The 25,142-nt window shown below is 45.5% G+C and overlaps 1 protein-coding gene across 1 annotated transcript in view; it reads left to right on the forward strand.

Moving 5' to 3' along the window:
- Window positions 1–24,808, forward strand: part of LOC118214400 (transmembrane protein 163-like) — a 57,730-nt gene extending 32,922 nt beyond the window's left edge. The window contains exons 5-8 of the mRNA XM_035394326.1: window positions 8,222–8,318; window positions 16,528–16,639; window positions 19,233–19,374; window positions 19,990–24,808. Of these exons, the coding sequence (XP_035250217.1) occupies window positions 8,222–8,318; window positions 16,528–16,639; window positions 19,233–19,374; window positions 19,990–20,050 (412 nt within the window). The 3' untranslated portion in view covers window positions 20,051–24,808. The remainder of the gene's footprint in view (window positions 1–8,221; window positions 8,319–16,527; window positions 16,640–19,232; window positions 19,375–19,989) is intronic.
- The last annotated feature ends 334 nt before the right edge of the window (window positions 24,809–25,142 follow it).

Genomic DNA, 25,142 nt, shown 5'->3' on the forward strand with positions numbered 1-25,142 from the left:
GGGCTATGAACGTAGCCCAGGCAGTGGTTTACAGGGCCTTAGAGGTGCTCGCTTGGGGGGGGATGGCCTTTGCAGAGGAGGAAGAGCAGCAGCAGCAGCTCGGACCCCCCAAACCCCAGGCCCTGGCGCGGAAGCCTGCCTTATCGGCGCTGGAGGAGCGTGTGCGAGGGGGGGTCGGCGAAACGCGGCGCCTTTGTGCGCCGAAACCAAAGGCCTGGGTTTCAGCCGACTGGCTGGGCGAGAGAGAGAGAGAGAGAGAGAAAACAAAAGCGGAGGAGGGAAGGGTTGATTTTTATCCGCCCCCCCCCCCCACCCCCAGGGGCTCCCAGCGGCAGCCTCCGGTTGCCTGAGCTGCTCCTGTCGGTGATGCCTGCCCTGCCCGCCCCGTCGCAGGCTGTGCCCCCCCCCCCCCCCCCCAGGGATGCCTGGCGGGATGCAGATCGCTATGGAGATGGATTACATCAGCTCTTCCTGCTGGCCCCTGTCTGGGATAAGCAGGGGGTGGGGGCGGAGGGGGGGTTTACACATCTGAGTGCACGGACACTCCACCCGAGTGTGTTTTATTCCGTTATATTCTAGTCTCTCTGGGGGGCGGGGGGAGGAAACATGCTTTTTTTTCTTTTCTTTTTTTTTTTAGCCATTTCACTTTATTTTGTAATTCAACATACCCAATTCAGACCTGTGAATGTTCAGCCAATGAGAGATGCAACATTGAAGTCTAGTCAAAAAAACAGGCTTTCATGTTGGGGGCTTTTTGGAGAGTGGAGAATGTGTCACGGACCTAGGCCAGGCTGAATATTACATTACATTATATTACAGGCATTTAGCTGACGCTCTTATCCAGAGTGACTTACAAAACATGTTTCATAGCACTTACACTGCATCGATTTATACAGCTGGATATATACTGAAGCAATGCAGGTTAGGTACCTTGCTCAAGGGTACAAACGCAGTGTCTTGAGAATAACAAGACCAGCTCCTTACCAATTATACTACACTGCCGACCAGTCTTTTTTCTATCTGGCAGGGCAGCTAGGTGACTGGGCTTTCTTGTTGGCTTGCTCGTTAGCTGGCTGACTGGGTACAACAATAGCACAACGTCACTAAAATGGGATGAAGTTATAGAAACTGTTTGTTTTAGTGCTTTCATGCGAAGGCATACAATATTCATTCTATTCTGTCAATGGAAGCCCTTCGCCGATTTGTCTGAAGACTAATTTCCATCTGAAACGGTAGCTTTTTCTGCTGACTTGCTGTGGAAGAAGAGCGCTTTGTTCTCCGTTTAGACAAACACCGGAGTTTATTTTCCGCTTTGAAAATGCCACCTTCCCCCCCCCTGAAACCTGTTAATCCAACTTGCCAGTTTGTTTTTCTTGCGTCAGCGGTTTCTCTCCCTGAAAGTGAGTGCTTCTCTCCAGCTGAAGCTATATTTCTCCAGCTGCTTCACAGCAAAGAGGCCTTGAAAGGAGGGGGGTTGCTAGTTTTAGCAATATTTCACCATATAAACTGTCTATTACTCACTCAGTAATATACTACACCGTGTACAGGTATCCCTGCAGTGTGAACTCATCTGAACTGGACTGTGAAAACCCGCTTCCAACACAATGCAGGTGTAGATGGGCACGGTGGCATAGTGGTTAGCATTGTCGCCTCACAGCGTGAAGGTCGTGGGTTCAAATCTCGGCTTGGGGCCTTTCTGTGTGGAGTTTGCATGTTCTCCCCGTGTTCGCGTGGGTTTACTCCGGACACCCCTGTTTCCTCCCACACAACATGCATGTTAGGTGTGCTCCTGCAGGTGCCCTTGACTAAGGCCCTGGCCTCAGAACTGGACTTGGCCCCCAGGCGCAGCACAAGAGAGGCAGCTGCCCACTGCTCCTAAGTAACTAGGATGGGTCAAATGCAGAGGACAAATTACCCCACGGGGTTCAATAAAGCATGTGGACAATATCAACTCTTCTTACAACAGTGAATGCTAGTTTATTTGGATGGTTGAACTTTAGGAAGTAGCAGAAGGGAAGACTACAGTTATTCATATTGCTAGCACGTATTCATGTCTCCTAGCGGCTCTGCTAGTATTGGTATTATATACTATATAAGAACAGGTAGATACAGTACATGTTCCTTCAGAGGCTAAATTATATAAATCTCTCATCCTCTGCCCTGAAACCCAGACCCAGAGTTTCACTTGGCACCCTTGTAAATACAAAACAATCCAAAAAGATAACTTCTCTTCAATATTACATTACATTTATTTGGCAGGTGCTTTTATCCAAAGTGACATACAGTAAGTACATACCAACGGCCACTGGAACAACTATAAAACACAGGTCCGAAAAGGTACAGTACTCATTATGTAATAGTTATTCATAACCATGAACCACATGTTAAGTCCAGTTCCCACAGTAAAACATAGGCTAGGTCAGAGAGTAATGTGAAGTTAAACCGGGAGGTATGACAACAAGCTCCACAACATCAAGATAACGAAACAGTGCTTTAATGAGAATGTGAGGTGCAAACCAAACATCCTCCTTGAGCAGGTAATTGGCCAGCTTTCTAACGACAGGACCGTTACACGCGTGTGCCCCAGCGGAAAAGGCTCAGCTGGAGAGTAGTCAGCCCGTAAATGCACTCAGAAACGGGGGGGGGGGGGGGGGGGGCGGCATAGCCCTCCCCCAGGCTGGGGGCGATAATGCTGCGCTGTGTCACTTGCCTCATTAGCTGGCAGAATAATAAGTAAGATCTATGGCGCAGGTAGTTTTTTTTTTTTTTTTTCCTTCCTGTTGGTCTCAGTGGATACAGAGAAGATCGGGACTATATGAGAGAGAGAGAGAGTTAGAGAGGGAGAGAGAGAGAGACATTAAAAACGTGATGGAAAGTCAATTTTGTGAAAAATAATTTTGAATGGCGCTGCTCGGATCTGACACGGTGCCCGTGCTTCCTCATGCATATTTATGAGGTGGGCTTGACATTTGTTCTGGATGCTACCTTGCTGCGTTGAATGACAATGAATGTGTCCGTGCTGTCGCAGCTAGCTAAAGATCATTTTTGTTCACTTAATGACCACTTCTTGAATATTCATGCAAAATGTGTTATGATCATTTCATCCCAACACCTGTCCATTAAGTTCCCTGGTGCACTACAATCTGACTGCAATTTGTGGACAATTCTCCTTTGGCTTGTGTTATAAGGTGTGTGTCTTGTTGTTTTCCTTTCCTTTTTTTTGGATACACACAGTTCTAAATTTCCTTGACCTCTCCACAGCTTTTGATAAGCGTGACCACCACCTCCTGCTGTGCTCCCTGTCTACCTTGGGGATCTGCGTGTTACAGCTCTCAACTGGTGCTCAACTCTTTCTAACCCGCCCCCCCCCCCCCCCCAACACATACACACACTACTCTGATACACTGATACTCCGACACACTACTCCGATCTCACCATACATCTCAGCTTGACGCAAAACCATTGCCTGAAGTGCTCAACTTGTCTAAAACCAAGATGCTGTTCTTCCCAGCCTAGTCCCCCCCTGCCCCCCCCCGTTGGACCTATCCTTCACCTTGGATGTCACCACAGTGTCACCCTCTTCATCTGCTTTGGAATGTTGGAGTAGTACTGCACAACAACCTGTCCCTCTCCGAGAACATCACGGCAGTGTGTTGGTTGTGTGCAGATTCTTCTTGTACAACATCTGCATAATCTTTTCACCACCTCCTTGAGCCAGTCCTTAGTCCGGGCACTCATTTCCTGTCTGGACTATTGCCAACTTCCTGCTTGTTGGCCCCCCTGCCTCTGTTTGTCAACCTATGCAGTTCATTACATTTATTTGGCAGACGCTTTTTTTTTTTACATTCAGAATTCTGCTGCTCATTTCCCACTTGTGCATGTAAGATGGTCAGACTATCGACACCTCCTATATCCCTCCGTTCTGGTACACCTGGCCATCTGGCACCCCCAAACCCTCCCCCTCACCTCCTCCCCCCCCACCATGCCACGTGCCTGCACTTCCAGGTCACCTCTCCTGTCTGTTCTGGCCCCACCGTGATAGAATGAGATTCCCACCACAGTCGGGACAGCAGAAACCCTGCCTGTCTTGATAGCTTGGAGATCACTCAACTTGTCCATTAGCTGGGGGGTGGAGGGGGGGGCGTGGGGGTGGTGGATCATTGCCATTGCGTGTATGGGTTCATTATCACCGGAGCTTTTACAAAATGCTGTTAACAATCATCTGTGTCATTGCGTGGTGGAACTTCGCGTACCCAAGTCGCGTTGGCGCAGAGCTGAGGGACACAGCGCATAAATGCTTGCGCAGTACTTCTCTTTGAGCGCGTGTTTCTGTAAGCATCTGCCAGCGTTTGGCACGATCTCTCTGGACTGTGTGAGTTCACAGCGTGGAGAAGCTCATAGTGTGGAAGGTTCTGGCAGCCAGAGTTTTTTTTGGGGGGTGTGTGTGTGTGTGTGTGTGTGTGTGTGTGTGTGTACCCCCCGCTCTCGTCCTACAGGACTCCCGCGGCTCGGACCGTCGGGTTGAGAAACGACGGCCGCTCTCGTCGTCCGTATCACGCTGTTCCCACGCTCATGCCAGCCAAAAGGCCTCAGAGGAAGGTGTGGAAACGCACAGCCCACAGGCCGTCTAATTAGACTGCAGACGGGCCTTCCCTGGGAGATTTATGGGAGAGGTAATGAGGAAGAGGTCTCATTAAGGCTCGGTTATTTTACAGATATCCCATTGTCGGTTTCGGCGAGCGCTGAAGCGGACCGCAGCACCTCTGCCAGCGCGCGTTAAATGCGAATTTTGGGTGCGCCCGTTCCTGCTGCCGACGGGGTCAGGTTGACGAGGGCGGAGGTGAGATTTGGTTTAAGTGTGGTCTGTGTTGCTCTCGGGCAATGAGGGGAAAACTGCTGTTCAGCAGCGTCTAGTTCTGCCACCGTAGGTGTGGATGTCAAAGGATCAAGTCATTTTTTTCCCTCTTTGCCAGTTTTTTTCCCCTTTACACTTGATTTTTAAAGAAATTTTCTGTTGTCCCCCAGTGTGGAATGCTTGATTGCGACTTTGTGCCAGCCAAGCCCACCTGGCCCACAGTTACAGCGCCATCCATCTATTGAAGAGGGTGCAGACAAGCAGCACACACGAGTCCTCCAAAACGCATGCAGCCAGATGCTGCTTGTACACTATTTTTGATTTGGATTTCAACTTTTAAGTTGAGTAAAAGTGGCTTGAGAATATAAAACCCATGGAATTTGTCTGATGAAGTGACACTTAAAATGAATTAAACCGAACATAAAGAGTGATTTTGGTTCGTTATCTGCCTTAACATAATTGCTACATTACCCGATAAGTTTTATTACGCTATAAATGCAAGTGATTCGAGTTTCTAATTTCCTATAGGCAAAACCAGACCGCACTGAACTGAGGCCTAGTGTCAGGGGCTGCAGGTCAGGCCAGGCTTGTACTGTGGTCCCAGGCTTCTTTCAGGGCCTACAGCTGCTGAGTATCCCTGGGCAGGCTTCTCCAATCTGACCTGGATTGTGGAGCCTGTGCACAGCCGCCGTGCGGTGCCCCTGGGGGGCTAGCTTTACCGCGCGCTCCCAGGTACCCCTGCTGTGCTCTACCGATCCCGCTCGCTTGTTGCCTAGCTACATTTCCCCAGGGCCTGGCACTAGCAAGCGCAACAGACAAGTTGACGTGTGTGTGTGTGTGTGTGTGTGTACACGCACACACAACAAACACCGTTCCTCACGCACACACAACAAACACTCTCCCTCACGCACAAGCACACACGAACTCTAGGCAGCGTGGTCTGCCCTGTCGCATTTGTTTCATACCAGTCACACAAAGCAGAATTAAATGCAGGTGATGCTTATACAGGTATTTATTATGTTGTATGCTGATGTGCCTGTAGACATATGATGGAGGGCAACATAGCTCAGGAGGTAAGAGTGGTTGTCCGGCAGTCGGAGGGTTGCCGGTTCGATCCCCCACCCTGGGCGTGTCGAAGTGTCCCTGAGCAAGCCACCTAACCCCTAATTGCTCCCAACGAGCTGATTGGTACCTTGCACGGCAGCCTTTCACCGTTGGTGAGTGTGTGTGCGTGAATGGGTGAATGAGAGGCATCAATTGTAAAGAGCTTTGGATAAAAGCGCTATATAAATGCAGTCCATTTACCATTTACGGAAAAATATATCACTGTCAGTATGAGCAGAACGCCAACATTGATTTTCAGTTTTTTGTTCCTTTGCACTCCTGTGGCCATTTTCCTGAATTCCTTTGCTTCTGGATTCTGGAACTCTTGTACCAATGCCCGCGGAAAGGAGAGTGAATTTGACATTTCAAATGGATGTTTTAGCCGACAGCTTGCATTGTACTAGAAGAATTAAAACCAGACGGTCACAGACATGGCATTTATTTATTTATTTATTTATTTATTTGGCTGACTGGGGTTTTAAGGAAGCCCGTCTGCTCTGCCTTGTAAAAGCAGCGTTGCAAATGGCTGTCCTGAGGCTGATGTGCTGTCTTTATAAAGAGCGCCTCCACAGAGCGACGCAGTTCCTTCGGCCGGAGAGAGAGGCGTCACTCGAGGAAGGCAGAAGAACTCAGTGCGCCTAACGGTCAGGGTGCTCGCTGAGAGCGCGCTGAGAGGACATGATCTGTGCTCCCTCGATGTACTGCTCTCTCTCTCTACGGAGCTATTCACTGTGGAGTAAGTCACTGAGTAAGAAGCGTCCTTTACGGTCCAGTGATCTTCTCAGTGCCACGTCCCTTGTTGTCTAACCGGCTTTTCCCTCTGCTGGGCACAGTGCTCCCTTACTCCCCCCCCCCCCCCCCCCGTGTCATTTGGTCTCATCAATGTCTTCTACATAATTGCAGATGTGGGCACATGCAGCCCGTTTGCCACACTGATACATTTTCATGACTTTTACCTGAGATACATGAAACGCTTTCATCCAGAGCGACTCGGTGTGTAACCTCACCCGGTGGTTATATGAGCTGCATTCTTTGATATTCATGTATGTGCAACATCAAGTGCTAAATATAACTAAATGTATGCCAACCTAGAACCATGAGGGAAAACTTAACTGCACATACTTGTCAGAGCTTTTCTACATGTACACACCAGGGGGGAGGGCCTTTTCATATGTCCTCATCAGGGGGTGTACTTTTTTTTTTTTTTTTTTTTGCATATACATGTCAGAGTTTTTCTGCATGTACACACCAGGGGGTGTACTTTTTTTTTTTTTTTTTTTTGCATATACATGTCAGAGTTTTTCTGCATGTACACACCAAGGGGTGAGCTTTTCTGCACACATGCTCCAGAGCTTTTCCATGCATACGTGCCAGAAGGTGAGCTTTTTTTTTTTTAAACCTTTATTTAACCAGGTAAATGCGATTGAAAACAAATTCTCATTTACGACACTGACCTGGCCAAGACGGCATGCGTCAGCTTGCATTGGAATCCTTGCTTGTGCTTGTGAGTTCAACTCTGACTTGTATGTTCACATTTTAGTTTGATCAGATACCTGAAAAAATGTTTGCCAGGTCAGTTTTGAACAGTATGCCTTGTCTCCAGTTTCTGACGTCTCCGCCATTAGGAAATTTTTCTTTCAAGAAATTCTAACTTTTCTCAGTCAGTTTTCTCAATTTCTCAAACTTTCGCTTTGTTACCTCCACTTACCTTGTGTTGATGTCATGTGGACAAGGAAAGGCAACATTCTAAAAATAGCCTTTTGTGATTTTATGATTTATATCATATAGATTTTGATGACAGATACAGTTGGATTTTATGAGCAGGATTTATTAAGTTGACATTTGAAATTAACTTCAGATCTGAGTTGTTTATATTTTTTAAATGGATTTATTTCCACAGAGCACCTGACTCACAGCAGTAGACTGTGCCTGTCTATTTTCACAGTCGAGGCACGAGTGTCAAACGCTAGCTCAGAGCGATGGCGAATTAGGCGTGTCCAACTCAATTTCAGTAATTTAGTGGCTTCTGGCACTAGCACAACTGCGGCACAGTTGTACAAGCGGTTGGTCTGATAATAGATTAACTGTGTTTTGGGGGTTTGGTTTTATTGTCAATCAGATCGCCCCATTTCTTTCCATTTAAAAACACTGTGTAACCGTCAGAGCCAACTGCTGATTTCGTCTTTGCTACAGAGTTTACTGTCCACCCTGGGTTCACAGCTTGCACAGTTTTACACACGTGTGTTTTGTGCTTCTCTGCAGAGCTTGCGTGATCCTGGGGGTGGTCTTCATCCTGTCCTCCCTGTGCATTCTGGGAAAGGCCATCCATGACCTGGCCACTAGGCTCCTCCCTGAAGTGGTAAGAAAAGTCGCTGTTCTGTATCCAGTCACCCCCCCCCCCCCACCCCCCGAATTGTTTTACTTCATTTTACAAACAAGTGAGGACTCTACATGATACTCCCCAAGAACGACCTGCAACCACTGCAGACTGATTTTCTTTCATTGTTTGCATGGATTAGCATTTTTAATTTTTAATTTCTTTCTTTTTCATGGGGATGTAAGACTCATTTAATTTGAAAGGAGGTGGATTATTGCATTGGGTGCCACGACCCACACTATACTATATACTATACTTTAGATATTGAATTTCATAGTAACATAGGCATTTGGGAAGTAACTCCAAAAAACTTCGACACGCCCAGACAACCGCTCTTACCTCCTGAGCTATGTCGCCCCATCTAATTCACGTTTATGCATCACAGTGAGTTACAATAAGTATAGTTTAGTGTGTGAATGATGTGAACTCCAGTTTCATCAGTACCTGAATACACGGTTTAGTTTGTGTGCCTGATTGTGTTGGTCACACCGTGTCTCTTTCTGTGGTTTTCTCAGCGTTTGATTGTGAGGTAGTCTAATGCTCAGCGGGGATTTGTCGCAGTGTTCGTTTATGGAAGAACAAACAACACCTTGTTCATGTTACCAAAAAAAGATTGTTCTTTATTTTTATGCCAAAAGGATTTGTTTTTATTTTTGTATGTGCAAATCACAATTTGTCCTTTTTCAAACCCATTCTACAATCTTCTCTTATCACAGTGTGACGCACAGTCTCATTTGTGTATTTCTGTATTGGAATAGCACAGATTGTGACTGTGATAACAAGAATAGTTTTGGTATTAAAATAACTCCATTGTTCTTAGTCTGCACCTCTGCTATTTATTTCAGACTGAAGTCCTTGCGTATCTGATGGTGATGTTTGAACATTGACAGGTGGAGTTTTGGCCTTATCAACTTATGGTGATGTGTGGGACTTTATTTATGCTAATTTCAAACAATATGCATATTCTTTAGTGCCACATGAGACTAGCATACAAATCGAAATATATCTGATAAATTGAGCTATATCTGAAATATATATAATATTTCAACTGAAATATATCTTAAATATTACCTGAAAATAAAACAAATGAAAGAAATGGTGAGAAGCTACACGAAACTATACAAAAACTATACATATTTGTTTTGGATTCACATACTTTTCTACACTTTACTGATCTTGTCTGATATATTGGAACCAATGGAATACTCTCAAAAAGGTGCAAACCCCACCTTCTGGTCATATTGGCAGGCTCAATTACACCAGGCAAGATTACTAGAGCACAGAAAAGTATTTGAATCCGAAACAAATACGTATTTTACCCAGGTCTGTTACTACCCATTATCTTAGGGTACGTTCGGGAATTTTATTCCTTAAAGAACCAAAATGTACCACCACTGTGCCTTTTATTTCGGAGAGTGCGGCGAGACTTTGTGGCACCTGTGACCAGTGGTGTGATTCCCTGCCTTGTCACAGTCTCTGCGGGGACCCCATTTCTATCTCCTAATCTCTCTCTGCTTCTCCCTCGTCTGAATAAAGTGATAAAAGCATCACAATGCCAGTGCGTATATTTCATACAACCAGAAAATCACAGCGGATGATTTTCACTTGTGCTGTGTTTTCGAAGCCCCATCAGTCAGTGAATTAATTGTGTTTCGGGGGAATTGCTGTCATGAATCCTTTCTCGAGTGTTGTCGTCTCTGCGTGGACAGAGTACCCCTCGGAGAACAGTTCAGTGGCTCCATCGAAGTATTTAATATGGAGTGCTAGGTGAGAGAGAGAGAAAAAAAGTTTTTGTTGCTCTTTTTTCACCTCTGCTCATATATATATGAGAAATTCTTGACTCGTGAAGGGTGGCTTTCATAAATCAGGCAACACCTGTAAAGAATAGGTACTGTAAGACTCAGTGCTGTTACCTTGTGCAACCTCCCCTTGCAAAGATATTAAATGCTGGGGTGTCAATAGATGTGACGCACATCTTTATCAGAATATAAATGTGTTTGTACATCAATAACTGGCCCAGGCAAAACAGTTTCCCCCGCCTTGAGGAGATGCAGTTGATCAGAATCTGGAAATTAATGCGTCTCCTCAAGGATTCCTTAGATTTCCCCGCTGATTAGTAATTAAATTGGATTTTGGCAAGTTTTGCAGGGAACTGGATGTTTTGGCTTGTTAGACCTCACACATTTCAGGACAAACCTGCTCTGTCCCTACTCTGAGAGAAAAGACAACATGAGGCTGTGTAAATTATCATTATTTTTTGTGTACTTGATGACTGTGCAAATCAGTTCAAAAATAAAAAGAATCTGTTTGGTGGTTTTCAATTTAAAGGCACAGGAAGACCCTGTCAATCACAATGCCAGTATTGGGAGTGTTTCTCATTTGCCCCGCTGACCCCTGTTGTCACTTAATGGGATTAAGTCACTGGATCATTGATACATTCGTGAAGCCTTTGAAATTCTAAAACCGTTTGGTTTCAGATTTTCGTCCTCTGAAATCAGCCCAGTCGCCCTGGGCTCAGGTGAGGAGGGTGCCGTCTTCCTGTGAAATCAGCCTAATCGCTCTGGGGTCAGGTGAGGAGGATGCTGTCTTCCTCTGAAATCAGCCTAATCGCTCTGGGGTCAGGTGAGGAGGATGCCGTCTTCCTCTGAAATCAGCCCAATCGCTCTGGGGTCAGGTGGGGAGGATGCCGTCTTCCTCTGAAATCAGCCCAATCGCCCTGGGGTCAGGTGGGGAGGATGCCGTCTTCCTCTGAAATCAGCCCAATCGCTCTGGGGTCAGGTGGGGAGGATGCCGTCTTCCTCTGAAATCAGCCCAATCGCCCTGGGCTCAGGTGAGGAGGACGCTGAGCCGTGTCGAAGAACGCCGGCTTCTCTCCGGGACCTGAGAAGCCCGTTTCGTTCCATTGCAACAAGGCCTCGGTCGCCGAGCGTGAATTCCATTTGCTCTAGACTCTCTGGTGTGACGGTGTGAAGACAACACCTCTGGAGAGGGGGGTGGGGGAGGGAGATTGGGAGGGGGAGAGGGGGGGGGGGAGAAACGGCGAGGAGAGCGAGAGGCCGACTTTCCATGCAGCATCAGAGCAGTGTCACTTGCGTAATCACCCATGGGATGGTGGGGTGGGGGGGGGTGTGAGAGTGGATTCGGGGGGGAGGGGGGGTGGTGGCGGTGTGTGTGAAGATTCTCAGATCCTCACATCCCAGAATAGTCCAACCGTGCTGTTGCTTGGCGTTGCGTCCCTATTTTCAGTGACTGTGGACAGGGGCGTACGGAGGGGGGGAGGGGGGGAGCAGGTAAAGCCCAAAGACTGCACTGGGATTCGGTAACGTTCCCACGGCGATCGATGGAAGCTCCATCTGTGCTCAGCTTATGAACACCGAGGCTGGTGAAAAACGCTGTGTTAATTGGGCGTGCTGGATTGCCGGCCTTTCTGCAGATGAGGTGGATTTGCAAATGAATTCTGGGTCATTGCGTTTCCTGAAGTACCTTTTCCTCAATATTTCCCCAAGCCTGTGTGTAATGCCTTCCCAGCATAACGTCATTTTAGTTTTTTGGGCACGGAGCTGGCCAAGTCACCTTTTAAATCAGTCAGTTTTGAGAACAACATTTTACACAGTGTGCTATGTCATCCTATATAAAGTATTACATTTGATAATAAATGCTTATAAATGTTTCCATTAATATTTAACATTTCATTAATTCTGCTGTTGAAAGGCAAGATGTCATAAAGTAATGTTATGCTAATGAAGGAATTGTTCACACTTTATGGAGACTAGAGGATTATGTATTTTATATCGTTACTTGTGTTATTTATATTAAATAACTGTAATACCTGGATAAGCTGGCGTTAATGTTATTCAGTATGACTGGTCTATATTCAGTATCTTCAGTTATCAGTTCAAACCGATCATTTGAGAGCTGTGTCCATTTCACAAAAAAAACAGGAAACAGGAAATAGGAAACAGCCCTTGAGCCTCAAATTAATGCCCTGGAAACAGTGAAATCACGTTAATTGTGGAGTCGACCCTCTTGTTAATTAGGCAGACCCAAGGAACCCAGAGACAAGAGCTCACAAAGTGACACCAGCTGGTGTTTTTGTATTTTTATTTATTTATTTATTTTAAAACAGAGCCTTTACTCTGAAGAATTTGTGATCCGTTGATAACCTTTTCGGCACATACAGTACAGGCACTTCCTAAAAATAGTAACAGGACTCCCAGTTCTTCTCATTTGCCTGCACTGATGTCAAGACATTCTATTTTTTCTCTAAGAAACTTATAAAATATGGATAGCCTGCGATTCGGTGCTGTTCTAATGGCCGTTGTGAGAGCGGAGGTGCGTGCAGCTGTGGCTGAGGAAATAGGCCGACGTCCCTGCTGCTAATTTCATTAAAGCTGTTGTTCTCTCAACACTGCGCTCAGAGGCAATACAGCCAGCCAGCGCTGCAGATAGACTGCAAGATGTGTCATTTTCCACAAAGCAGCTTTCCCAAGAGTCGTGTTACCTGAAAGCACATAGCATTACATTACATTACATTACATTACAGGCATTTAGCAGACACTCTTATCCAGAGTTACACACCATTTTACATAGCATTTACATACAGATGCTCTTATACGGAGCAACTTACATTGTATCCAGTTATACAGCTGGAAATATACTGAAGCAATGCAGGTTAAGTACCTTGCTCAAGGGTACAACGGCAGTGTCTTTCCTGGGAATTGAACCTGTGACCTTTAGGTTACAAGACCAGTTCCTTACCCATTATACTACACTTCCGCCCATAGCACTAGTGAACCCAAACTGCACACTGAAGACGCCTCTCTAATCGTGTTATTCTTATAAGTAATGTTGCATGGCATGTCTAAGTGCTGTTTTATTTTTGATTTGACAGTGACTAAGGTTTATTTTTTATTTTTTGGCCCATCCAAACATGAGTAAGTGTGACACGAGCAAGAGGCTAGCCAGTACATGGAGGTTAGCTTCACATATAGCTTTATTTTTTTTCCCCCCTCTGCCTTTCAAATCATTTCACATTAATGCTGATTATTAAACGCTATTAATTGTGCTTGTGCTGCAATGATACATAATCGGACCACTGAAGTTGCAGCACGACTTTGAGAGAGATTTACGATTGGATCTCATTTGCTCCAGGGATCACAAAAGGCAGTTAAGTTTTAAGGCTTGCAGAAATGTTCACAGGATCTGCTAAACAGCTGGAATGGGTGAAAATGAGCAATTTAAGAGGGGTTTCTCAGGGATAGCATCGCCACGTGCATTACCCCCTTGATGCATATGCAGCAGCAAGGGTGAATGCACTTTAAGTGGAAAGGGGATTTTTCAAACGGGGGGGAACATCAAGCATTCCGCTGAGTTTACTAAAGCCCATTTTAAGTGCGAGCTCATTTGGAGGCGAGAATCTTAAAACCTCTGAGAAGCAGGTGTGAAGGCTTAGCTTTCGGACAAAATGGCCGCTCCGAGAAGCAGTAAAGTCACGTCTGATGTATTGCGTTGCGCGGCGTATTAATAATTTAACCCGCAAAAGCCTTGAAGTATATCACCGTTGATAGTGCTTTTGTTCTTTTAGGAGAGAGGTTCATTAATATTATGTATTTATAAGTATTTTATCATCATGCGCATTATTTTGAGCTTTTTCAAAATGGCTTGACAACCTATTAGCCATTGATTGTAAAAACAGACTGCCTTCAATGACATGCTACCAGAAATTTCATAAACCATTTCAGATTCTGTTTCATGGTACAGATTCATGGCAGTATACTGTGGCCATAGGAGGTGAACTTCCAACTTTCTCTGTGTGCTGAGTTCAGTTGCCATGGTATTTCTTCAGGTAGATTACTGCCTGTATTTTTTTTCTTTTTTGCCTATGGAACATTAAAATGCAGTACATTCTTAAGCCAACTAAGTTGAGTTGAGGGTGTTGCTGGGTGGAGGGACATCTGGGCTGCTCTGCTTGCCCTGTTGCCTCTGTGACCCTGGTTTGCACCAAGCGAGCGGTACCAGATAATGGATGGATGGATGGATGGATTGAAGTCAAAAGCAGCAATGCACTTTACCTTTTTTTTGGCATGGAACTCCTTAACAATAAAGCTGTAAGCCCCTGAAACACTAGCCGGTGTAAATGGATCAATCAACATCAATACTGCGACATGTTCAATTCCAAGCCAATACGAACACAATTTCAACACCCCTCCCCCCGCCCCCCACTCTGTGTTCCTAACCCCCAGCTCACATCCATACTGATTTATGAATATTCTCTATTGGGAGGAATCGCAAGTGAATCGAGAGGGGGATTCTATTGCACCCCAACGCCCCAGGACTATGCATCAAATTCGACAGAGCTGTCTGTGTGAGCTGTGCCTTCTGAGCATGTGCAGGTGAAGCCTGTGACCTTCAGGCCTCACTTTGGTGTATGTGTGCCCTGTGGGCCCCGCCCTTTTGCCGGGGGTCAAGGTCTCTTATCCTGAATTTGGGCATTGAAGGGACTGCGCTCAATTCTGCTCACGTCTCGCCTAGTCCCGTAGGAAGGAGGTGGAAGGAGGAGGGGGTGGGGGGGTGCAGGGCCCAGGCCCAGCATCTGATTAAAAATGAAGGAGGTGGGAAATTGGTTTCTCAAATAGCTGTGTGGGTGGGTGGGTGGGGGGGGGCGGGGGGGGATGCTGCTGATGCTTTAATTTTAAGCTGGAGAACAAATGCTCTCATTTTTAAACCAAAATTAAAGGTCTTTTTTTACCCCCCATTTATGTATTTTCATAAATATGTCATGCCTATTATGCCTATAATATTTGCAAAACCCAGACATTTTTGATGAGAGACTGCAATTATGTTCGGCACTTCAAGGCTTTCAATAAATGAGGGGGGAAGCATGAGGTGTTTCTGAAAAATAAATCAAGCGTAGCCAGACCCTACAAAACAATTGAGATTAAATAACAATTTTCAAGTCTGTATAAATGTGCGATATGAAATCAAATGCAAATGGTTTACTGACAATGTGGGATAATAGCTGATATTTAAAAATTCAAACCATTTGGAATTACATGAATGACACAGATTGACCCCAGTGAATGCAGAACAGTTTTTATAAAATAAAAAAACTAAGCACTTTTGAACCTGGAACTAAATGAGAGCTCTTCTTAATTTACCCTTCTCTGATTTTCAGCTTGTTTCTTCTTCTTCTGATTCCCCCAGTGGCATTTCCCCACTAGATTTGATGTGAGATCGCTATATTGAAGAGGTTCATTAGTTCATCTAGTCAGAAGAGAGGGGGGAAGGGGGGGTGTGAACAGAGGTCACTGAGCAGAGACCACCTGACCTGTCAGGCTCACATGATACCACCCCCCCCCCCTCCCCCCTCACAGACAGACACCTCTGCCACCACCCCCACCTCCTCTCTGCCCCCTCCCCCCCCCTTTCCAACACAGATGCCTTCTCACATTACAGTATCACATCTGGACCTTTTGCATGAATTCTTGCATGAATTCTATCTTATTGAGTGGATCTGGGACACGGGGCGCGTTACCGTAGTGATGGATTCTGACATTTTTCTGCATCCTGGAAGTAAACAAAGACTGAATACAGGAGAAGCAGTGGAGAAATAATAAAGGGAGAATTGTGTTTTGTGTTCTTTTTTGGGGCGCACTTCTCCACGGGGACTTTCTTCGTGGAAGAGAATGTTTTATCAGATGGGAAACAAACTCGATTCTCATGCAGTCAGCTGCTGTTTTGCTGTCACAGTGAAAATGTGAAGATCAAACTTTGAATGCAGATGTAGCCTGGGGACACAGCCGTATACAGACCTCACAGCACAGCCTGTGATTGTGTACGCACAGGCACTTTCCCTGCAATCTTTGTCATATCCTAAGTGGTATTTAAGCAATATTGGAGTGAGACAAGTACACTAACTGGATATGAAAGGAGAGTGAATGTGCTTTCCTACTTCATGTCTTTTCTTGTGATGAGGCGGCTTCTCTGCAGCGAAGGCTTATTGTCTAATATTAATAGTTCTGCTGAGAAGCAGAAACCTCCTTAAAGCTTGTACTCTTTCTCTACCCTCCCTCCCTCTCTCTCTCTCTCTCACCCCTCCATCTCCCTGTCTTCTCCCTCTCACTCTGTCACTCTCCCTCTCCCTACCTCCTCCATCTCTCCCTCCCCCCCCCCCCCTCCGTCTCTCCGTCAGGATGACTTCCTCTTCAGCGTCTCCATTGTGAGCGGGCTCATGTGCATCATCCTGGCCGTGCTCAAGTTCATGCTGGGGAGGGTTCTGACCAGCCGGGCCCTCGTCACGGACGGTACGTAACCGAGGGGGGGCGCCGGCCAATCGGCAGCGACCACCGCCGCGCCATGGCGATGCCATCGAGGCTAGCAGTGCAGCTTCAGAGCACTCTGGGTAAATGAGAGAGAGAGAAGGGTCACACGCTGGGGAGATGTGTCTACGTGAGGAACGCTAGTTGCCATCGTTCAGAAAACGAACCGTGGGATGGGGAAGCGCTGCGTGAGGCTGTGTGTGTGTGTGTGTGTGTGTGTGGTACGGCTACGTCACAGATGGTCTCCTGAGCTTGTTTCCATAGAAGATCTCATTATCACCTCCCTCAGTCTATCACACTCCACCCGCCCCCCCCCCCCCTCCTCCTCCTCTCACACAGCAATCATATAACATGTTATTTTATTTATTTATTTATTTTACTTTTCAGGCTGATTTCCTCCGGGTATTGCGCCAAGCACTGTAACAACTCTCTCGGTCTCGACTCCATCTCTTATACTATGAAAAAAGTGGGGGGTTATGGAACGTGTGCCTGTTAAAACGGTGGAGCTTTCATTCTGTCGTAGGAGCTTTTGTGGGTGGGTGGTTGGTTGGGTGGTGGGTAGAGGAAGAGGGGAAGAGGCTGACCGCTAACCAGAGCTGGACTGGCTGAGGCTATTAGCCCCTTAGAAGCAAGGTCCGGTTGTTCCTCATCCCCACAAACCACAGAGGCACATAGGCTTTATTGTGCGTTCAATAGGTACGTACAAACAAACAACACACAATAGAAGGGAATACGCTATATAGCTCCAGCGTGTGTCTCATTCAAGCCCCCCGGTCTCGCTGCTGTCAGAAGCAGATAAAGAGAGAGGAATCATGCTCGTTGTGAACAGCTGTGATTGCAGACCAGCTAAACTGTTCCATCTCCGCCTGCAGATGGCGCCCTAACCACACCACCCCTCCACACACCGTCTATCAAACCAGATCTGTTGGCGAGTAAACTCTTAGATGGCAGATAAGCACTTGCGATGAGATCTGCTTTTTTGCTGTTGAGCTATGTGCTGTACACAGCTGCTTTACTGATACTGCCCCCCCCCCCCCAGGACAAAATGGCGAGCATATTTCCCATCATAGCGCTTGCTGAAAATAAGGATGTCAGTGTAGTGCAGTGGGTAGATAACTGGGCTTTTAGCTCAAAGGGTTCAGTTACCAGCTGGGGCTCCGCTGTTGTGCCCTCGAGCGAAGTACTCGAACCCGATTTGCTTCAGTCAAATATCCAGCTGTAGAAATGGACTGTATGTGGGGGTGAAGGTAATCTGAAAATGACTGTGGATTTAGAATATATACTAAATGCTAAAGTGTCATTTAACGGAACGGTGAAGTGAGAATGGATGAAATTACAAAAATGCTTAAAATGACCAGAATTTGGATATTTGCGCTTTCCTTGTCCAGGTTATTCATGGGAGGTTTGGTTTCTGAGGAGTGATTCTCTCCTTTAGAGAGGATATGTGATGGTTCTGCTACCTCTCCACATCCTGTTTCTCTCTCTCCTCCCTTCACTGTTGTCACTCCAGCAGCAGCGGTTCTGGCCAAGCCCACTGCTGTCTCCTCCTAACACCAACCCCCCCAAAAAACTGTGACTGATGTCGCCCCCACCCTTAAATCTGGCCTCCAAGCAGAAGTTCAGAGTCTCTCTGTGCACTGGCTGAAGACAGGGCTGCTTCATGTAAAATTCATCAAAGTCTTTTCTATCTGGCTTGGGAGGCTAAAACAAGATTTAAAAAAAAAAAAAAAAAAAATCAGCAGGATATTTTTCTTTTTTGATACTTCACACTGTTTAGAAACACACAGATCTTCTCCCAAAACGGAGCATTATTGCAGGGCTGACTGCGATTGGCTGCATTCTGCGGGTTTGTGAAAGTGAAACTCCTCTTGCTCCTTGCCGGGACTTTGTTGGTGCGGCGCGTTTGATCTGTGCTGTGGAAGGCAGTCAGGCGCTGCTTTCCTGGAATGGACGTTTTAGACAGGAAGATGCTCTTTTTCAGAAGAGAAAAAATAATTGCTTAGCAACAAACACATCCTGCTGTCAATCATGTCCTTTAATTGAACTGTGCCAAATGGGTTGGAGAGAGATGCAGATTGGCTGTGCTTCAGATGTATCATAATGAAATGAGAATTTATTTTTATTTTTATTTTTAAGGAAAAGGTGTTAAAAGGTTTATTTTACTCTGCATTATATTATTGCACTGCAGGGGCAGTTCACACCAGTTCATCTCCCCTGGCAACATGCTTTTTAGATTTCACGCCATGAGTTGTTATTAACTTGTTAATATCACAAATGAAAATAGAGGAACTGATTTCTCACCCTTTTAATGGATTTGCTGGCCACACAGGCTGCATGGTGTATATTTAGCGTGTGTACTCGTACAGAATATATTAAATTGTTAATGTGGCTCGTGTACATTGCTGAGATTTAAGATGAATTCTGTTTTCATGGGAACATCTGAGGGGCAGGCAAGCTGATACCTTTCTCAAGGTTACCCCCCCCCCCCCCCCCCCCCCCCCGGGGAACTGATCACATGACCCTGCGCCCTCTGCCCGTCTCACCTGCCCCCCTGTCTTGGTTTTTTTTTTTCCGGCAGGGTTCAACTCCCTGGTCGGGGGGGTGATGGGGTTCTCCATTCTCGTCAGCGCCGAGGTTTTTCGCCACGACCCCGCGGTGTGGTACTTGGACGGAACAATAGGGGTCCTGATCGGGCTCATTATCCTGGCCTACGGAGTCAAGTGAGTGTGTGTGTCACAGCTCGCGCACACGCACGAACACGCGTGCACATATCTACTATAAACGTACACACACACACACACGAACACGCGCGCACATATCGACTATACACGTACACACACGCACACACGTACACAACTTACATACAGCAAAATCTAAATTTCAAATAATAGGCCTTTTGTGCATTACATTTACATTACATTTATTTAGCAGACTCTTTTGTCCAAAGCAACGCACAAAAGTGCATATCAAGGTCATTGGAACAACGACAAAACGCTGGTTCGATAAGGTACAATACTCATTTTGTACATTTAGTCATAGCCAGAAACACAGTCCAGTTCACGCAGTGAACATTATTCTGACCTAACCTATGCGAAGTCAAACTAGGGGGAAGCACAAGCTACAACATTAGGACAATGATACAGATTACAATAAGTGCTTGTGTATCCCTACTGTGTGCACAAAAGTGATTTCATTCATTCTTATAAGTTTGTTCTTAAACCCGTGCTCATGGGTTGCCTCTCCGGTGTAGAGCAGCGCAGTCTGATGCGGGATTGCAGAAATGGCGCCCTCTCTTGGTCACACTGCAGTTGAACCACAGATCTTGTGTTCTGCAGGCTGCTGGTCGACATGGTCCCACGGGTGAGACAGACGAGGAACTACGAGAGGTTCGAGTGAGCGCGCTCAGAACAGGCGGGCCTTGTAGGAGGGGCGGAGCCATGTCCGTGCGGGCCTTCTCGTGTCCTCCTCCGCACCCCGCCCCCCGCCCCCCAGAAGACTTCAGAGGACAAATAAAACATAGACTTTAAGGTGCCAGTGGTATTTCAGTTCAAAAACAGGCCAGCCATCACTGTTTTTCTTTTCTTTTTTTTTTCTTTTTTTTTTTATATCTCCAAACTCGATGCGTCTGTAAACAGATGTTTGGGAAAAGCGGGGATGACAACCCTCCCGCGAACAGAAGAAGAAGAAGAGGAGGAGGAGGTGGGCGGAGTCTGGTTCAGTGCGCGGCGTTGTTTTGGTGGTGTCCGTCAAGGCGGTTGCTGCAATCCCTGCTTTTTGAAGGAAACACTGAACCCTTTGTATGATATAGTTTAGGATAGACTTAACCATGTCCTTGTGCGTAACCCTAAAAGGCTCCCATTTGCTCTGTCTTGAATGATTATCCTAATGATTATTGCTTGTCGCGCTTGTCTATTTAGAACAAATAGCTTCCCAGCCAAAAAGTATAACTTGATTTGCTGTATTGTAGAGGTGCCTCCTCTGGAAAAATGTGACTGTATTCGAGTGGCACCTGTGGTTTAGTGCAGCGATGCACGCCAGTGCCCCCTAATCAAAATATTTACTGTGCCAACGGCATGTGTGGCACCACCCCTCTGGGTGGGGGAGAGGTGGGGCTTCAGTGGGTCCCATCGAGCACAGGCGCCCCCTCTGGTGGATCGCGGGGCTGCAGCCTGCTGTGTCAGTGGTGCTCCTGGGCAGAGGCTGTGCGGCTTCGCTGGCGGGCAGCCTAGCGACAGCCCAGCGACAGCCCAGCGACAGCCCAGCGAATTCTCTTCAGAGCACACGACTGCACTCTGCAGAGCTGATTACAGTCGTCACGGCGATGATGAGACAGGATCACAAACACAATCGGCCAAAACATCCAAATTTCATACAAGAAAGCAATAACATATTTAAAAAAATAATAATAATAATGTGACAATTCAAAATGCTGTACATAACAGAATTAGCTTTTAGCTTCCCTTTGATGTGAATCGGTCATGTTCTGCCTGTTCCTCTCCCTTCCTATCCCCGCTTATAAGAGTCTCTGCTGATGGTTTTAATGTGTGTATATCAGTGTGAGTGTGAGTGTAAAAATCTGCTGATGGGTTTTAACTTGGGTATAGGGGTGTGAGCGTGAGTCTGAGACGGGGGCGATCCGGAGGTTGCTTGTGTTTACTTTATTTCGGCTGAGGTCCCGCTTCTGGGGGCTTCGGTGCTGGCCCGATGCCGGGGTCCCGTAATTGAAGGAACTAAAGGGGCAGCCAAGCCACCCCTCTGACTCCGCTTGGGCCCCAGAAAAGCACAAACCGACCCCTGGCAGAACCTGCCAGTCTGGCACAAACCCACAGCTGAGGAACCTTAGCTCCCCAGTAATGCAGATATCATTGCCCAGTGCACACTGGGAACAAGGGATTCATAATCGTAATAGTAATAATAACACCTTGCACTCACCATCCACAAATATACACATTTGGACTGAACGCATTCAAGCAATGTACAGGCTTATACATGAGTGCGTGTATGTATATAGTACATCCAGTATGTTTGGCATTACAAGTAACATAAAGACAAGGACCTTGACATTTGAACATTACCTGTGATTTTGCAGTCCGTCTGGGATCCGACGGATTTTAGTCAGTTTTCAGATGGCAGACCTAACACTTGTTCTCACCGGGACAGCAGTTATGGGGGTTAGAAAATAGATGTTAAAATGTCCCCCAAGCGAGTGCTGGTGGTGCCTTGAGATGGAAAGTCGGCACATTGGTTTCCAGCGTTTACGTTATCGGTGTACGACAGCAGAAGCACAATATTTCCTAGATTCTTTCCGCTGCGGAGGACGATGTAGATTAAAATGTAAATAACAGGCTGCTTTTGGTCACCATTTTGAAGAGGCTTGCTTATGCTCTTCCAATGTGGGATTGTGTAGTGTGAGTGATGTCATGTTCTAGGCATTGGAAAAATCATCGAGAAACAAGGCTGCCAGAAAATAAGGGGGAACTGCAGTCAATTAGGGTTTTTTTTTTTTTTTTTCCATGAACCCAATGCTACAGTTGGAGCTCAGAGGTGAAAGAAAACATCTTTTTTATTTTCACTTTGTGAGGAAGTGGGAAAAGCTCGCTCCTGTGATGCCGCCAGAGGTGTGAGCCGTGATTGGACGGCTTCCTGGGGTCGGATGAGTTCGGTTTCATCTCACTTAGCAGGTTATTGCTATTATCACATGTCTCTGGCACATTTGGCTCTGGCAAATGAAAGCACACTATTAGTCTAAAAGGCCAATATAAAGATTTTAATTATGTATGAATAATCAAAACATACTATTTGCAAAATGAAATCTGAGCAGGGTGTGCAGTCTATGAAGTGAAATCAGTATGTTTTGCATTTAAATTATTATAATTTTTTAAAAATTATTATTATTTTTTTTCTGCTTGTGCATCAAACTTTTTGTTCCTCAGTCATCACTGTAAAACATTGGCATAGTGTACAGATACGTGCCAAAACCTCAGAATACCATTACATTTGGTACAGTTTAAGCCGGGCCGGAGTTTTGAGAGAGAAGTTCTTACCTTGCAAGTCATTCTGGATACTTTCTGTACCATTTGTTCAACTTTTTTCTTTTTTGGTTGGACCACAACAGCGGGGCCAGCCCTACAAACGCGAATGTCTGTGATTGACTGATTGAGTGACTGAGTGAGTGAAGAAGTCACACCATTGGTCGGCCGGATCACGTGTGTTAGGTCCAGCCATGTACTAGGTTTTAACCTGGTCTTGTTTTTTTTTGTTTCTGAATTTAATACCAGCAGCACCTGTTGTATATAGGTTACCTGTTGTACACAATACAGTGAGATAAACAGAAGTACTTATCCTGGCATTACCAGAGTGAGCAGTAGCCTGTGAAAACAAATTTCCAAATTTTCAGTGTTATCACAGATGAATATTTTAGGAACTCTGCAAGAGTTTACAAGGCTCAGTATTGTGTGTTTTCCCCCAAAGTGGTAGATATTCCCGTAAACCTACATTTATTGTAAAGTGTGTATGTGTGCTGTGTGTAGAAATCAGGAAAGTTCAGTGAGAGTTGCAAGTGCGGATAAGCAAACACTTTTCCAGTGAACACTTTTTCCAGAAAACACAAGTGTCATGTCAGCTTGTTTAAACTTGTTTAAAGGCACCAGTTGCTCACAAGTTTGTACTGCCCCCCCCCCCCCCCCCCAAACACGTGCACACACGCACATGCACACATGCGTGCACACACGCACACACAGCCAATAGCACAATAGCCAATAGGCAGTACTATCAGGAAATGTTAGGTTTACCATCACATAACGGAAAGGTCCCAAAATATATTTACTACCGGATCACAGCAGTCTAGAATTTCATCCCTTTCAGATGAGCACACTCAGCAGAAATGCAGAACAGGAGCGCAGTATTGGTTCGCAGCTGATGGTTGGAATCCAAATACAGTTTACTGAGTGCTGGACTAACATCGACTGAATACATACCAGTAATTCATAATACTGACTAAGTGCCTCTGGCTATTTACAGTGGTCCTGAAAAGATGGTGAATCAGTTTAACTCAGTGAATCAATATTAGCATTTTATTCTTTTCAAAAACATTCATGTTAACTGTTGTAGACATTTCACACAATGTGTGGAATATGCACTGGCCTAGTAGTTTTTGCGTAAGAAATACTGCTGGTTGGTTTCACACAAATGTGCATTGTTTTGCAATGGTACAAATAGCCAGGATTAAGTCAACATTTGTACTTGTATTTATTTGTTTATTTGTTTTAAATTCAATGCAGAGTATGAATGTTGATCTCTAATCCTGGTCTATGAATAGTAATGCATGTACAGATATAATTTTTGAATCATTCTTTCATCTATCAAGGTTTGAGATCTAAAAGTCTCATCTAAATAATTGCTTTTAAGTATCAAAGAGTAAATCCTGAGCTCTCTTAAAGCTGAATTAATGTGACGTCTTTTTGAGAAGGCATTTCCTGTTCCTACAGTTCTTTTCTCTAATGCTGAACACGCTGGCCTTGTGTTAGCTCTGTCCTTGGTGTAAATTCTGCACACACACACACACACTCACGCTCACAGACACACGTGCACACACACACACAGAGACACACACACACACACACATGCACACAGACACGCACACACACACGCTCATTCACAGACACACACTCAGAAAAGATTCAGATACACAGCAGGTTTGTGTAAGCCTTTAGTCCCCATTAGTCATTTGGAAGCTGAGAGTGACACTGATTGGACCAAACACTGACTCCAATAGAGCTTTAATAGGCTGACACAGACACACATCACCTGCGTGGTTTCACCCCCGAGGATTCTTCCACTGTATGTACGCACACGTTCCAAACGCGCACACAGAGACACATAAACACATTCACATGCACCACACACCCATCGAAATGTACATAACACACTCACATGCACCACACACCCATCAAACACAGAACCGGTTCTCAGTGTAATATAGGTCTGTCATGATGTGCAAGAGCAGAATTTAATGTATGAATGTGAACTTTGCAATGGTACTACCGATGATGTATACACTATATATTTATATACATATAACACTCTTACAAGTGATACTTGTCACAGGAAAAAAGGTTTATTGAAAAATAAAGTTCTATCCTGCTTATTCATCAAGAGCAGTGCCAGCAAATCTTTTCTTTCTTGTCACTCGAGTGGAAATTTTTACAAAGCTGTTTGAGTTACTGCATTTTTTTTACCCACTTCCACACTCTGCTACAGGGAACATGAAACAAACAATTTTCAACAAATTACATGGACAGAAACTTTAGGTTGATGCCACTGAAAACATTAGCAAAATTAGCGCATGAAAGTTTTCTTCCTGTCATCCTACAGTTTGAATAAAAATAATTTGCCCCCCCCCCCCGAAACTAATTTTTGAGTAATGCAGTGAGGCATGACAAACTACAAATTAAAATCCTTTTCAAAACTTTAGTGCCTAAACTGTCAA

Source organism: Anguilla anguilla, chromosome 15 (assembly GCF_013347855.1).
Source record: "Anguilla anguilla isolate fAngAng1 chromosome 15, fAngAng1.pri, whole genome shotgun sequence".
NCBI lineage: Eukaryota > Metazoa > Chordata > Actinopteri > Anguilliformes > Anguillidae > Anguilla > Anguilla anguilla.